Source organism: Podarcis filfolensis (assembly GCF_964270895.1).
Source record: "Podarcis filfolensis genome assembly, chromosome: 1".
Classification (NCBI taxonomy): Eukaryota; Metazoa; Chordata; class Lepidosauria; order Squamata; family Lacertidae; genus Podarcis; species Podarcis filfolensis.
Genome location: NC_139604.1, coordinates 20,000,685 through 20,015,832, shown reverse-complemented (window position 1 = coordinate 20,015,832; position 15,148 = coordinate 20,000,685). Strand labels below are relative to the sequence as shown.

Genomic DNA, 15,148 nt, shown 5'->3' with positions numbered 1-15,148 from the left:
AAGTTGAGCTGCATCCAAAGCAGAGGTTCTGAAGAGGCACCTGAGGCAGCCTTTACTCAAATTTGGCCCTGCTTCTTGGAAAGGCATTTGGAGGAGGGGGGAGTGTGAATATACAGTAAGAAAGAAGGGGCCAAGAAGACTAAAATAGAGAGTGAGAAAAAAAACATGTAGATAAGGGGAGAAAGAGAATAGAAAGAAAAAGAGTATACAAAAAAGGCTGCATTAAAAACAACAAAAATGTGTTAAAGAACAATTAAAGATGGTAAAGTGGTGGTGGTGGGAGAAAGATGATAGTCCACACCACATTTCTTTACATTTGGCTTTTCCCTCTAATATGTATAAGTTTCAGATTTCTAAGATTGTGGACTGGCTAGATTTAAAAACAAGAAATGCAGCACTAAATACACACGCAGCTATACGGCCTGCTCCTATTGGAAAGGAAGAACAGTGGTCAAGATTAGGGTTATTCTGCAATGCATACGGCCTTGGTAAACAACTGTGTGGCGTTATAACGTCTATCTAAGAAAATCTTAAATCAGAGATGTGCTGTATTACTGAACCTGCTGATATTAACACATTCAGGCCGTAACCACGAGTGTGGAACATGGGGTCTTCCAGATGCTCTAGGGACTCCCAATTCCCACCACTCCAGATCACTGGACTACATCTGGAGGATCACAGGTTCTCCATCACTGCTAAAGACACTAATTTGGTAGGAAGTCCTATTGAACTCAGTGGGATTTATGCTTGGAATAGGCATCGTTAAGAAAAACAACCAGTTTGGGTATACCCCCGAAAAGAAGCTGTAAGGAAAAAAACCGTAAGCCTCAAAAATATCTAGGGCTGACATTTTTTATGCAGTAAACGTCTTTACCAATCTCTTGCTGAACGGTTCTTTGATTTTGAAACAGGATGGAAGTCTGACGAGGGAAATGTATTGCTAAACCTGGTGAATACCCTTGTTTGTGTTTATTAATGTGGTGTGCAAGGCAGCTAGCTCCTAACACCTGCCCCTTAATGTGGCTTTGCTGCCCCTTCCCCCAATACACGTCCTCAATACATGTGCCTTAATATTCCACAATTGTGTTTAATTCAGTGAGGCCAAATGCAGAAGATGGGGAGGGGTAATCTGTATCAGATACATCATAGAATGTAAGAAGGCCCCTTTCCCCACGACATTCCACTTGACATGTGCAAGTATTCATTCTGCCGAACAAGAAGCCTTACATTCAGGCAGACACTTGAGATGATTTAGGGATCTAAAACTTACTTTAGAATTAGGACATTTAGCGTAACTAGAATGGTAAATGCGGGACATGGCTGCACAGAAGGAATTTCACCAAATAATTTAAACACAAATAAAAAATATACCAAATTTTGCACTCATACAACTTCTATGTCTATGCCCCATGAAAACAGCCAACTTCTTGATGGAGACCAGGGTGGCAGATGTTACTTCTCTTTGTACAGTTTTGTGAAGAACTACACAATGCTTCAGATGTATATACTGAAGAGGTGCCTTTGCAAAGCAATTCCAGAAAGTATACATTAGGGATGAATGAATTAGTCGCTTTCTAATCAGTGTCAGTTTCACATTTTTTTTACCTGTTAATGATCACATTAATTAGTAACTTTTCCCAAAATAAAAATAAAAATTCAAAACTCATGTTAATGCTCAGTTTGAATTTGCGAGTTTTCATGCTTCTCCAAATATTGCCATGAAGTTCTCATCAGTTTAAATGCATTTAAACTGATGAGAATTTCACTGCAACATTTGGAGAAGCGTGAAATCTAGCAAATTCAAACTGAGAATTAGTCCACAATGTGTTGAGCAGGTCACCTTATGTAGGAATTCACAACAGTGATGTTATTTGAGCACCCCCGCTATACATTTAGTTAAGACCAGCTTTGAGTAACCAATCACAGAAATGCTAGTCCAGAAATCCAATCTCTGAAAAAGAGTTTAAAAAAAACACAATGGAGGATCAAAAAGTCTGGGTTAAAAGTCAAGCTGAAAGCTAGTTGAGAGATGGTGTAGTGCAAGGGTTGCCAAACCTTTTTGAGCCTGTGGCCACACTTAAAAACCAGAGAAGTTGCTGTGAGCACCACACACTGAAATCCAGGCTATTGGTTACAACAGAATGCTTGCTTCAGACCATATTTCAGTGGGAGGAGGAGGCTGATGGAAAGCAGCCTTTTGTGTGCTGCTTTCCATCAGACCCTCCCTCCACGCAGATGCAGGTAGCGCTGTGGGTTAAACCACAGAGCCTAGGACTTGCCGATCAGAAGGTCAGCGGTTCGAATCCCTGCGACAGGTTGAGCTCCCGTTGCCCGGTCCCTGCTCCTGCCAACCTAGCAGTTCGAAAGCACGTCAAGTGCAAGTAGATAAATAGGTACCGCTCCGGCGGGAAGGTAAACGGCGTTTCCGTGCGCTGCTCTGGTTCGCCAGAAGCGGCTTAGTCATGCTGGCCACATGACCCAGAAGGTGTACGTCGGCTCCTTCGGCCAATAAAGCGCCGCAACCCCAGAGTCGGTCACAACTGGACCTAATGGTCCCTTTACCTTTATCTTTCCATTAGACCCAGACCCTCCCTCCAGCCTGCAATATGAGGGCTAATGATACCAACTTAACTTACAGAGTTGTTACAACCATTTCACTCATAAATAATGAGATTCTGTATGAAGGGATGTAATGATACTGGTGCCGCAGATAATTAGTCACAACAACTGTGATTTTCAGGGAGTACATTTCTCTGTGATTTTGAGGAGGTACATTTCTCTGAAACAGCCATCTGCTTTAGCTAGAATCAATGGGTGACCAACTCCTTTGTGGCAATTTATGAATTGCGGCCTCTGGTGAGCTTGTCTTTAAAATATAAAAATAAAAACTCTGCAGCATATATGCAAATTAAGACTCCTTCAGTTTTAAATGAGTAAACAACGCTTCTGTGCTGCACGAGGCTTATGTTTTTTAACAGTTGTTGCTCCTAATTAATGCACCACTCACACTGATAAATTTCTGTACAGATCACATCTTAAGGAGAAACAAACCTGTTTTTATACGGTGCTATTGTTTTCCCTCAGTGTGTACCAAACTGGATTTTCAATGCTACTCTTAAAAGCGGCAAAAATATACCCGAACTGCAAATTTATTCCAAATGTTTTTATATATGTTTTAAGGAACTAGTGTTCATTCCAAGTACTTTAAAGATGTTTAGTCACTTGGGTGCTGCTATATCGCTCTTCCTGAAATTTATTTAGGCCTTACACCAGGCATAGGCAAACTCGGCCCTCCAGATGTTTTGGGACTACAACTCCCATCATCCCTAGCTAACAGGACCAGTGGTCAGGGATGATGGGTGTTGTAGTCCCAAAACATCTGGAGGGCCGAGTTTGCCTATGCCTGCTTTACACAGAACACAGAAGTGACGTAGTGTTCCAGTCCACAACCTGGAGTGCTTATGAACACAAGGAGACAGACAGAGTGGATGAATTTGTATGATGAGCTTTAAACAATGCAGAAAAGGCTTTGGCCAAGAAGCAGATCTTAAGAGCAGCAATTTGAAGGAAGAGAAGTTTTCCTTTTGGATAAGAAAACTACCGTTGGTTCTGTGAGAAAGGATTGCCATTTAACAAAGTTGGATACTGCTTTGAGTGTTGTTGAAATGGAAAAATACAATAGAATTATGTAAAAAAGGGGGGATCTGAATGATCAAAACCACCATCTGTATAATTTCCACTGATTTAAGTGATAAGTGCAATGGTGCAGGATTTTGGGAACAAGCGTGAGGTCGTAAAAAGCTTGAGAAGAGTAAAATGAAGGGTTCAGCTACAATGGCAAACTTATTTATCTAAGGTGACATCTGAACGTTTGACTTTACCTCCACACAGTCAAAGTTCTCATTAACTTTGGATGTATAATCAATGCGAAACAGTGTTGACAAGTTACCAGCAATGTAGTACAAAAGAATCTTCAGTCCCTTGTAACCAAAGGCAACCTCACTGCAGAAGAAAGAAAAATTAGGTTATAGCTGAATGCTAATCAACTCCACTAAGAAAATTAACTTCTCCTATACAGATAGATGTCATTACTGTTAAAAATTTTGAAGGATTTACCACTTTTAAAAACAGAGCCTTCAGTGTTGCCTTTAAAAATTCCTTCAATTCACCCAAACATACCGCTAGTCATTTCTCTAAATGTGTCTCATGAAACAAATTAGCCCAATTTACAAGTTTGTCAGTGATAGGTACAGCAGGTATTTCACCTTACACATGTATGGCTACATTTACAGTGGACGCTCGGGTTGCAAACGTGATCCATGTGGGAAGGACGTTTGCAACCCGCAGCACTCGCAACCCGCAGCGCCATGTGATTTGGTGCTTCTGGGCATCGTGCGATTTAGCACTTCTGCACATGCGCAAGTGCCAAAACCCAGAAGTAACCTGTTCTGGTACTTCCGGGTTCGGCACAGTGCGCAACCCAAAATCACGCAACCTGAGGTGTCTGTAACCCAAGATATGACTGGATATACTTTGTAGCATTGGCAGAGTTTGTGTTATTTTTGTCAGTGTCAGCTAAGGTTGGGTGATATATTGATATATCGTCCAAAACTGGTTTGAAGTCCACATTGTGTTATCAGTTTCATAATTTTTGACCTGGCAATATATCGTGAATCATTGTTTTTGTGTATGTGCTATGCAGAAATCATTATACGGCAAAAAACCATGAAGCCAGCCAATGCCTCTACATAGCTCCATCCTTATTTCAGACATCGTGATATATCAGTATATCATGATGTGTAGCGGGTGAAATATCATGATGTTGAAAACCATATATCGCCCAGCCCTAGCGGGTAGGGCTTGCAACCTTGCAACTACAGAAAATTATAGAGCCATACAAAAATGCTCACTAGAACAGCTGCACTAGTACAAATATGTAATATTAATATCAACTTATTAACTTATTTCTGACACTTTCTTGCATCACTTACTCATCCCCAAAAACTTGGTGGCTGAACTCTGGATGAAATGTTGTATTGTCATCTTCCAAATCCTCCTGAAAACGGACTGATGAGAAAAAGGACTGATTATAAGCTTTGCCAACATGTTTTACTTAATTCACAGAAGTCCAGATCAGTTACTACTTCCTTGCCTTTTTCTGCTTCGAAGGCCTGCCAGAGTCAGGCTTTCCTCAGTTATAATATTTCATAGTTTTACTTTCTAAACATTAAATATAAATATTATCCCATTACAAAAACTATCTTATGTTAATTTAGCTGGTGGACAGAAGTGCGGATTCTCTTCTTCAGAACTTGGCGGGGGGGGGGGGGAGCTGTTTTTCCAGAATTCCCTAGAGAAGGTGAATGCATGCTTCCTTAACCCTTATTTCTTGATTTGTCATTAAATTTTAGGGCTGCTTCACAGAACGTGTCCAAAGGTGGCCTAGTAATATTTTTTAAAATAAGAATAAAAAACTAAATATTCTCTACACTTTCAGTTTAAGTCCATCAGTGAAAGTCAAAATGCAGACAAAAATCAATTCAATGCGTAGCTAACAGCCTTAAGGTGTGGTAAGGTAAAGGTAAAGGGACCCCTGACCATTAGGTCCAGTCGTGACCGACTCTGGGGTTGCGCGCTCATCTCGCTCTATAGGCCGAGGGAGCCGGCATTCGTCCGCAGACAGCTTCCGGGTCATGTGGCCAGCATGACTAAGCCGCTTCTGGCAAACCAGAGCAGCACACGGAAACGCCGTTTACCTTCCCGCCGGAGCGATACCTATTGATCTACTTGCACTTTGATGTGCTTTTGAACTGCTAGGTGGGCAGGAGCAGGGACCGAGCAACGGGAGCTCACCCCGTCGCGGGGATTCGAACCGCCAACCTTCTGATTGGCAAGTCCTAGGCTCTGTGGTTTAACCCACAGCACCACCCGCGTCCCTTAACGTGTGGTACTCTTTGTCAATTCCTAGATGTAGGAGACTGGTGTTAGCAAATTGCCGCACAATAGTTGTTGTTTCCCCAATATAAACAATTTGACTGTAACCTGCAGGTTGCAATTTGGTGACAATTACGTTACAGTGGTGCCTCGCAAGACGAAAAGAATCCGTTCCGCGAGTCTCTTCGTCTTGCGGTTTTTTCGTCTTGCGAAGCAAGCCCATTAGCGGCTTAGCGCTATTAGCGGCTTAGCTGTTAAGCGGCTTAGCGGCTTGGGAAAAAGGGGGGGAGGAAAAAAAACCCGCAGGAACTCGCAAGACATTTTCGTCTTGCGAAGCAAGCCCATAGGAAATTCGTTTTGTGAAGCACCTCCAAAACGGAAAACCCTTTCGTCTAGCGAGTTTTCCGTCTTGCGAGGCACCACTGTATTGGTTTATGCTGTCCTCCACTCTGCAAGCAGCACACACTTAACATTTAACAGATGAGGAGCGGGAAAAGTACTTGCCCTAAGACCAGCTAATTCAAAGTTGAACAGGTATTTAAAGCTGGGTCTAACACACTATTTGATGAACCCCACCTGCCTCTACCTTTCACAAGTTCAGCGCTGATAGTAATGGTAATTACATGGTAATTTCAATCAGACAACTTTCAGACATATTCACTACATGGCTAGTTGTGAGGATGGAAAGTGTGCACTATGAACTGCCATCAATGTTGTTTCTGTTCACTCCTTTCTGCAATAGTAATTAGGCAGTGATGCACCCATACACAGGAACAGAAGAGAGTGAACAAACTAAGTTCTCTGGTGCTCTGCTAACTCTAACACTCCAAAATGGAGGCTCAAAGCAACACCTAAAACATTGCCAAGCTTAAGTATCAAAGCTATAATTTCAAAACCTTACCTAATTTTAGGTGAATTGCTTCATTTGTATTACACTTATACTCGGCCAATTTCTTTTCCATAGCAGAAAGCCCTAGGAAAACACACTTAAATAAGTTCTCACCGCAATTCAAACAATTTTCAAATAACGTTATCATTTTGGCTTATCCAACATAAAACTGTACAGAAATAAACGGGAATTAGGTAGTGCTTTGAAGCATGAGTTGTTGTGTTAATACAAAACAAGGAAACCTGTAAGCCTGAGATGCTATATAAGAGGCCCACAAGATCCTGCTGTAGGTTCTCAGTACTTTTAGAATTCAGGCAAATAGTTACTTGCCTGATGCAAGTAAAAATTATTCCCAGGCGATCAAGCAAAGGTGCTTTACACATTGGCTCTCAATGTAAGCATGCATGGGGTATGTGGGCTAGTATCATAGAATTGTAGAGTTGAAAGGGACGAGGGCCATTTGGTTCACCCCCTGCAATCCAGGAATCTCACTGTCCAAAGTGGAGCTCGACCCATGACCCTGAGATTAAGAGTCTCATGCTCTATTGATTGAGCTAGGCTAATACTTTAAGCATATTGCCCTTTGCCAGAGGGCAATGCCACACTTGCCATGCCGCCATGCAGAACCGTGGAATGCTGCTTATTTGCAAGACAAAAATGTGACCTCTTTCATCCTGTGCCTCAGACAGCAAGATTTCGTTCACATCTCCTAGCCCTGCCATGACAGCCATTAACACGCAAGATCTTGCATGTTTGAGATTTATATTGGTTCAGACAAAACAGTCACAGATCTCCTGCACAACCCTGCAGTGTTATTTTTCTCCCACACCGGAAGAGGGCATTTTCAGTGGCAAATAAAACGCTACTGCCAAATGGGGCTTCAAAATAAATAAATAAATAAATCTAGCTGTCTGGGTTTTGTTTTTTTCCCCCAATGGTTTTGCTAAAATTATTTCATTAACGCCACAGAAAAAAATAAGAGGAATTATAAATATGGTTTAAGTCAGAACTTGGCTGAGGAACACATAATAAAAATGTTTGTTACATTTAGCACTACTACAGTGTTAAGTAAGGGGCCAATAATAATGGAACCACATACAGCCTCTAACAGTGCATTACAACAGACAGAGAAATCATAAAGTGGTCCTCCAAGACCCTCAGGAATTGTCAAGTGGTCTCCAGGGAGGAAATGCTTTGTCATGAGTTAAAGGAGTGTGTGCCTACCATTTTTGGTCTATAAATGAGCCAGGTGGACTGTCAAGGCACCGGTACATAAGATACCACTACGTGAAATGAAGTTCCAGAAAGGGAATTATAAAATTAGCCATGATACCAATTCCAGGCAAAATATTTTTTATTATTGTGTGTTATTGTCCATGACAACATTTGGTACATATAAAAATATGATCAGTGACCACACCGCAGAGCTCGGAAGTTGAAGTTCAGTCCACTGATCTGTTAACCTCTGCATGCTGCTTAGGGTTACATTTTCAGTTCATGGTAAACACCAAGGGTTGGCAAGGCTTGCCGGGCCGGCACAGCACGATGCCAGAAATTGCATCTGCACAGGTCTGCGGTGCCGGAAATCGCTTCTGTGCATGCCCAGACACCAAAAATCACACCTGCGCAGAAGCAATTTTTGGCATCTGGGCAAGCGCAGAAACAATTTCCGGTGCCACGAACATGCGCAGACGTGATTTCTGGAGTCTGGGCATGCGCAGAATCAATATCCTGAGCCGCGGAAGAGAGTCCCCACGCCATGCTGGTTTAGCGCAGCACAGGGGGACTCACCAAATGGGCGGCTAGTTTCCGGGGCGGTTCGTGGGCTGCTTAAATGGCCTCTGTGGGCCGCAGGTTGGGGACCCCTGGTAAACACCATTTTGTTGTTTTTACACTTGCACTGACATGTTGCACATCCTTTCTTCTATCTACAAAAAAACTTATCTGTAGGATACAGAGATGCATCAACTGTAGTCAGCACATGTTTCAGTTCTCCATTTTCAAGTGTCCATCCCAAGTCTTCAAGACCTGGATTGACAGCAATCTGTATATGCTGTATCACCATGCTCTGACAGCAAACTCTTTTCAGTTATTTCAGTAATGTTCCACTAACTTCTTGTTGCTTGGTAGTGTGGAGGAAGTTTAATATGCTTGGGAGTCAGCTTCTTATCTCCACTCAAAATTTTGAGCAATACTTATAATTCTGCTCAGCTGACCAGCAGGTTCACTGTTGTCACCACTCTCCAAGATTTCTTCTGCTCCAAGCAAAATTCATAAATGCAGCAGCTAGACTGGTGACTGGGAGTGGCCGCCGAGACTGTATAACGCTGGTCCTGAAAGACGTACATTGGCTCTCAGTATGTTTCCAAACACAATTCAAAGTATTGGTGCTGACCTTTAAAGCCCTAAATGGTCTTGGCCCTTGAACCAGACAGAGGGCCTTCTTGGTAGTGGCACCCACCCTGTGGAACGCCCTCCCATCAGATGTCAAGGAAATATCTGACTTTTAGAAGACATCTGAAGGCAGCCCTGTATCAGGAAACTGTTAATGTCTGATGTTTTACAATTTTTTATATGGGTGGGGAATAATAGTAATAATAATAATAATAATAATAATATTACATAAACAGGCTATTAGTTACAATATTAAAGCAGTGACATAATCAATACCAAGCATTTTGAAGACCAGAATGAACCCTGACATCGTTATGAATCTTCAGTGTAGGGTATACTAGAGGAAGACGCCAAGCATCTGTGAGTTTGCGTACAGGCATTCGAGCAAGATCATAAAGTTTAAGGTAGTCATCTAGAGTTTTGGCTGTGGATAACTCTCTTAGCTGGAACAATAAGGTATGAAGTTGTATCAAAATCGTCTCTTCCATTTGCCACATATATTACTGTGTCCCCAAGTAGCAACCATGTTTTTTAAAGAAGGTTAATTTATCACTTATGTTACTGGCAGGGATAGCCAAAGATGAGCATTCTTCTATCGATACCGTACATGCCATTCCCATACATTATTTAGCTTGGAGCTTTCCAAACTGTGTGTTGCGACACTTTCGTGTGTTGACTGCAGTGCGTGAACACTCCCCATGCTCCTCCTGGAACTGGAAAGCAGTTAGTATAACATCTGGATGCTTCTTTTAACTAACTGATTTTTCCCTTGTGTTTGTAGTCAGAGTAGGAAGTATCATAACACACCACACATTTGTTTTCACCTGTTCATAACAATTAAACTTTTGAATTATATATCAATGCACATTCTCTTCAAACTTGATTCTCTGGAATCTTGCACCTTTGCAAGTCCTTGCTCAATTACATGTCTCACACAATCATGTATCAATTCTTGACAAAATCTGCAGATCTTTGCACTGCAGGTATCTCCTCAAAGAACTGACAGGATCAATTGCTATTTACATGCAGAGCAATGTAAAAAGAGGTTGACTGAGGCCTTGTAAGTATGACCAGTGAAGCCAAGGATAGAAAGTGAACAGGGATCTGGGATGCAGATCAAACGGCCCAGACAAACACTAGAATAAATGAACAATGTTCTTAATATCTGCCTTTTCCCAACACCCTCTCCTCCCTCCTAACAACCATTGCCTAGCATCTGTTACCATGACACCCTCTCTAATGTTCCATCTTCCTGACCACTGTGACCTGGGGACTATATACCACATGAGCCCCTTTCTCAAGTCCTCTTTCCCAAATTCCACCTCCTTGGGCAAAAAAATTGCAGCCAACCTATGGCCTGTAGACCAGCACTTCTTTAACTTTCTGTGTCCTCCTACCTAGCATGCTCCCCAAGAACATAAAAGATAGGACACATGCTGTTCTTATAAGTTAGAGGATGGCAGTTGCTTGCTTTCCATTGAGGGCAACAGTCCCATCTCTCCCCAACTCATTTTACCAAAAATGGCATTCACACTCTCATTTAACTTAGGACACAGCAATTTATTACATTACACAAATTCAACATGGAGATAAAACACCCTCAACTTCCAAGCTTTGAATTTTAAGAATCTGTAAAGTGGTGGCATGTAAAAATTGTCATAATTATGAACAGATGTTAAAAAAATAAACTTCACAATAAACCTTGTGAAGATGGTTAGGGGGGAAAATAAACTTGATAAGTTTGATAAGATGGTACACAGTAAACAAAAACATGAAAATTGTTTGACCACCTTGCAAGATGGCAGTCAAGCTAATAAAAATCTTTTTCTGGCAACCTAGATTTTAAAATTTAGCATATTACTGTTTCAGAAAAACACTCATATGCTCTTAACCCCCACCCTTAAAAAAAAAAAAAAGCCTGCATCCTTAATTTTAGGGAAGTGGTCTAGTTTACTGTGTGGAGACACCTTCAAATAATTAACACACTAAGGGCGTGTTAAGTGCTTTCAAAATCTGGATACACCAGCAGATCAAAAGTTAGCGCAATAGCAGCCCAACATTTCAACAAATGTACCATGTCCAACATGTCAGAGCACCATTCCAATACAACTGCAATTACATATTGCAGTACACACATTTCTTCCCAACCTCCACCCATATGACCTGATGTGGTTTTGACACTAGCCTAATGAGCTAGAGAGAAGCCAGAACAGTATAGGAATCTAATATGCCATAGCCAGGCCTAGGGGACAAACTAAGTCCAGGATCTTCATGACTGCATGCATGCCCCAGGTTGGTTAGCTATGTTTTTGGGATATTCCTCATTCCCTCAGGATTAATCTGTTGGGAGGCTGCTGCTGGCAGTCCGCAAAGACAAACATAGGCAGCGTCAGAAACAAAAGTGTTCTGGATTAACTAATTCAGAAGAAATAGTGCTTTGCTTCAATTTTCATGATACCTCAGATTAGAATTCCCAATCCTAATTTACATAGAAGTAAGCCGCAACGGGTTTAATGGGGTTATTCATAAGTACACGTAGAAATTTCTTTTAGTACATCAGATCAGTACAGCTACTGTTCTGAAAAGCAAGTAAAAGGAATTCCTTTATAACTTTCAGTGTGTCATATACATACACACTAAGGAAAAACCAACCAATTTATTCTCAGGCAGCTAGGGTGGGGGACTTATTTTAGCGAAGTAACCAGGAAAAGTGTTTATTTTTTAAAACAACAACACTGCCCCCTCCAATTGTTCTGAAACTATAAATGAGGGAAAGACTTCAAAAACAAGGAGGAAATGAACAGGAAGGAAGGAACTCAGGTGGGATGGAAGAAAGGGGCAGCTTCAGAAAGTGATGGAGGGCACCTAAACTGAAGGTTGCCCACCTGCACTGCAATTTAGAGTATTTCACTGTAAAATATATACTTAATTTATAAACAGACTAATCTTATACATGTCTATTCAAAAGCAAGTCCCATCAACTTCAATGGGACTCACTTCCAAGTAAACTAAGCAGCCAAACATGATACATGTTTACTTAAAAGTAAATCCTGCTGAGGGTAACTCAACCAACCGGTCCATCTGGGCAAGGATTGCAGCTTGCCAGATGGAACAATCTTCCCTCTCTTCCCCTATGCGCTGTTTGGGGGGTGGGTGTTCTCCAGATTCACCCCAAGCCAATTTCAGGGGGGGGCTGGGGGGAAAGCTCCATTGGGTAAGCAGAAGTCTTGTGTGAGGCTTCCACTGGGCTTCACCTAATTCACAGGTTAGGTGAATCCCATTCACTGTGTTCAAATGGGCTTACTATTAAGTATGCAAAGGATGTCCATCTCAGTAATTTCAGATGATCATGGCAGCCCCAGAAATATTATGTTCTGTGGGGGATACATAGTGTTAGTCATACTAGATAAGTGGACTTAACTAACCTAAGTCCACCAATTTAACCGACCTATTCAGAGTATGATTTAGTTGCATATTAACCTATGCACTTAACGCAATAATAATATTTTTGAGCTAGTCACAGATAAAATGGCATACCAAGGACATTGGTGGTTCAGTGGTAGAATTCTGGCCTGCCATGCAGGAGGCCCAGGTTCGATTCCTGGCCAATGCAACTTGCCTTTAATGCCTACCTCTGGGATAGCTCAGTCAGTAAAGCATGAGACTCTTAATCTTAGGGTCGTGGGTTCAAGTCCATGGTGGGCAAAAGATTCCTGCATTGCAGGGGGTTGAACTCGTGGTCTTTTTCCAACCCTACAATTCTATGATTCTACCCTAAGGCTCCAAAAATCAAGCAGTATATAGAAAGCCTCTGTCTTTAAACCAGCATGGGTACAACCACTTTGCCGATTCAGAAAGGAAAAATAAGACGTGCCCAAAGTTAGAATAAAACTGCTAGCTGCACAAGTAAGGGGTCGGGGGGCTGCAGCACTTCAGAACAGAAGCAATCTCATAGCAAGGCATGGGGCTGCGCATCTCTGCCCTTCAAATATTTTATTTTTTTCCAAGGGGGAGGAAGGGGCGCTTAATTCTGGCACAGCGGCAGGGGACCCGTTTTAGGAACGGGTCCAGACCCACCTGTCGAAACGCAAGCGAACAGCAGGGCCCATGCTTCGCCCTTTACTTTCCTGGCAGGCCGTCAGTGCCTGACAGGGTGGGGATGGGGGGCTGCTCTGCCCCCCACCCCACGTCACACCCCATGGCAGTTCCCCCCACCCACCTACCCTATAGGTCCTATAAGTTCCCCGCCCACCAATGGCAACGGGTCCCGAGCGAACTTCGAGGCGGCCGCGAATTTCAGGGCCGGGTTCGGAGGCAGCCCCAAGGCGGAGGCGTTTTTCCCAGTCAGAGGGGGAGAAACCAGCCCACCCGGGTAACCGGCAGCCGTTTTCCCGCGCAGCAGAGACCGCAGCTTCCCGGGACTGCTTGGACGGGACGGGGCGGGGGCCACTTCCAGCTCACGCCTTGCCTCAGGGAGGCCTAACCCAAGCAGCCGGCCAGCCTGTCTTTCTCTCCCGCCATGACCCGCTTACCCGCCATTTCCGAAGCGGCGGCGGCGGCAGCGGCGGCCTCGGGCGCCAAGCGAAGCCCTCCGAGCCAGCCCAACTGAGCGAATCAAGCCGCGCGCCCACACGCCGGAAACGGCGTCGCGAAGGAGGGACGCACACGCACGCACTTCCGTTCTCTCTAGGCTCCAGGCTGGAGAGGAGAGACGCGGGCAAAACGTTAGGAGCGCCGGCGCATGCGCGGCGTTCTGGGAAGCGCCCTTCCTCCACGGTCGGGCGCTGACCTTCGCGCAGAACTCCGTTCCCAAGGGCTTATTTGCATAGCTCCGCCCAGCTCCCTTCCAACGCTCCGCCCTCTCGGGCTGAACGCCGGGTTCGCTGGCCTATGCAAGATAGAGAGCGGTCTTCAAAAATGCGATGGGCTTTGGAAATAGCTGCTCTTCTTCACACCAGTAGGGATGGGAGAAATTCGCTTTAGTTCGCATTTAAACCGAATTTATCAAATGTATCTGCAAACCCATGTTCAGCAACAACAAAATGAATCCGTTGACATCCGTCTGTCATAGGAGACCATGGACCAGAACCTGCAAGGGAAACTTTCTTTATTCTTAATACCGCTCTTTTGTGCGAATGCATGTCTGTGCAAAAGAGATGTTTTAATTGAAAAAAAATAGAAATACCGTAAATGTGCCTTCAGCAGCTGCTTGTGGGAAAAGGCAGACTGCAAGCCTTTCCTTTGGGCTGATGGAAACAAAATGGAAATAAGGGGCACAGAGGGAGACAGCACCCTGCCAAACATCACCACAGGCAGAGGATTTCTTCAGCCAGAACTCACAGAAACTCCATTCCATCACCTCTCAGGTGGGCACCATTGCCAAGGTGTTTTGTGATGATTTCCGGCACATCTTTTCCTAGAAAAATAGCACTGACCACAGGTATATATACAAACAAACTCCATCACCCACAAACAGGAAATATCCCAATCAAACAGGTCTCCTCATAGGAGCAGCGTGAGTGGGGTCTCGGCGCACCACATAGGAAACCCCAGGCATAGTAATAGGGGCAATCTCATCCTTTATTTCCACCCTGTGGCTCCAGTCCAAATCATCTGTCAGGAGGGCTGTTCCCAGGATGCAGGCCTGGCCAGGACGGCTGAGGCAGCTACTTCACAGGTGGGCTGGCCTTGCTTTCTTATATCCGGTTCTGTTGCTGTGAGGGATAATCGAAGATCACCTCTGTTATGTTAAGGCGATTCTACATTAGGCTGAGTCACCCTTTCATGCACCTGAATACCTCCTTTCACAATAATACTTACACGAAGAAACAGCACCCCACACATTAACACTGCTGCAGCCACACACCTTGCCCGTGACAAACAAGATTCGGACAGTTTGGTGCACACAGTGACAGAGTGCAGAAGTGGAAG

The 15,148-nt window shown here is 43.6% G+C and overlaps 1 protein-coding gene across 1 annotated transcript in view; it reads right to left on the bottom strand.

Moving 5' to 3' along the window:
* Positions 1-13,935, bottom strand: part of HAT1 (histone acetyltransferase 1) — a 29,786-nt gene extending 15,851 nt beyond the window's left edge. The window contains exons 1-4 of the mRNA XM_083571304.1: positions 13,750-13,935; positions 6,836-6,907; positions 4,992-5,067; positions 3,882-4,002 (exon numbers count right to left, since the gene is read on the bottom strand). Of these exons, the coding sequence (XP_083427430.1) occupies positions 3,882-4,002; positions 4,992-5,067; positions 6,836-6,907; positions 13,750-13,756 (276 nt within the window). The 5' untranslated portion in view covers positions 13,757-13,935. The remainder of the gene's footprint in view (positions 1-3,881; positions 4,003-4,991; positions 5,068-6,835; positions 6,908-13,749) is intronic.
* Positions 13,936-15,148: the final 1,213 nt, after the last annotated feature.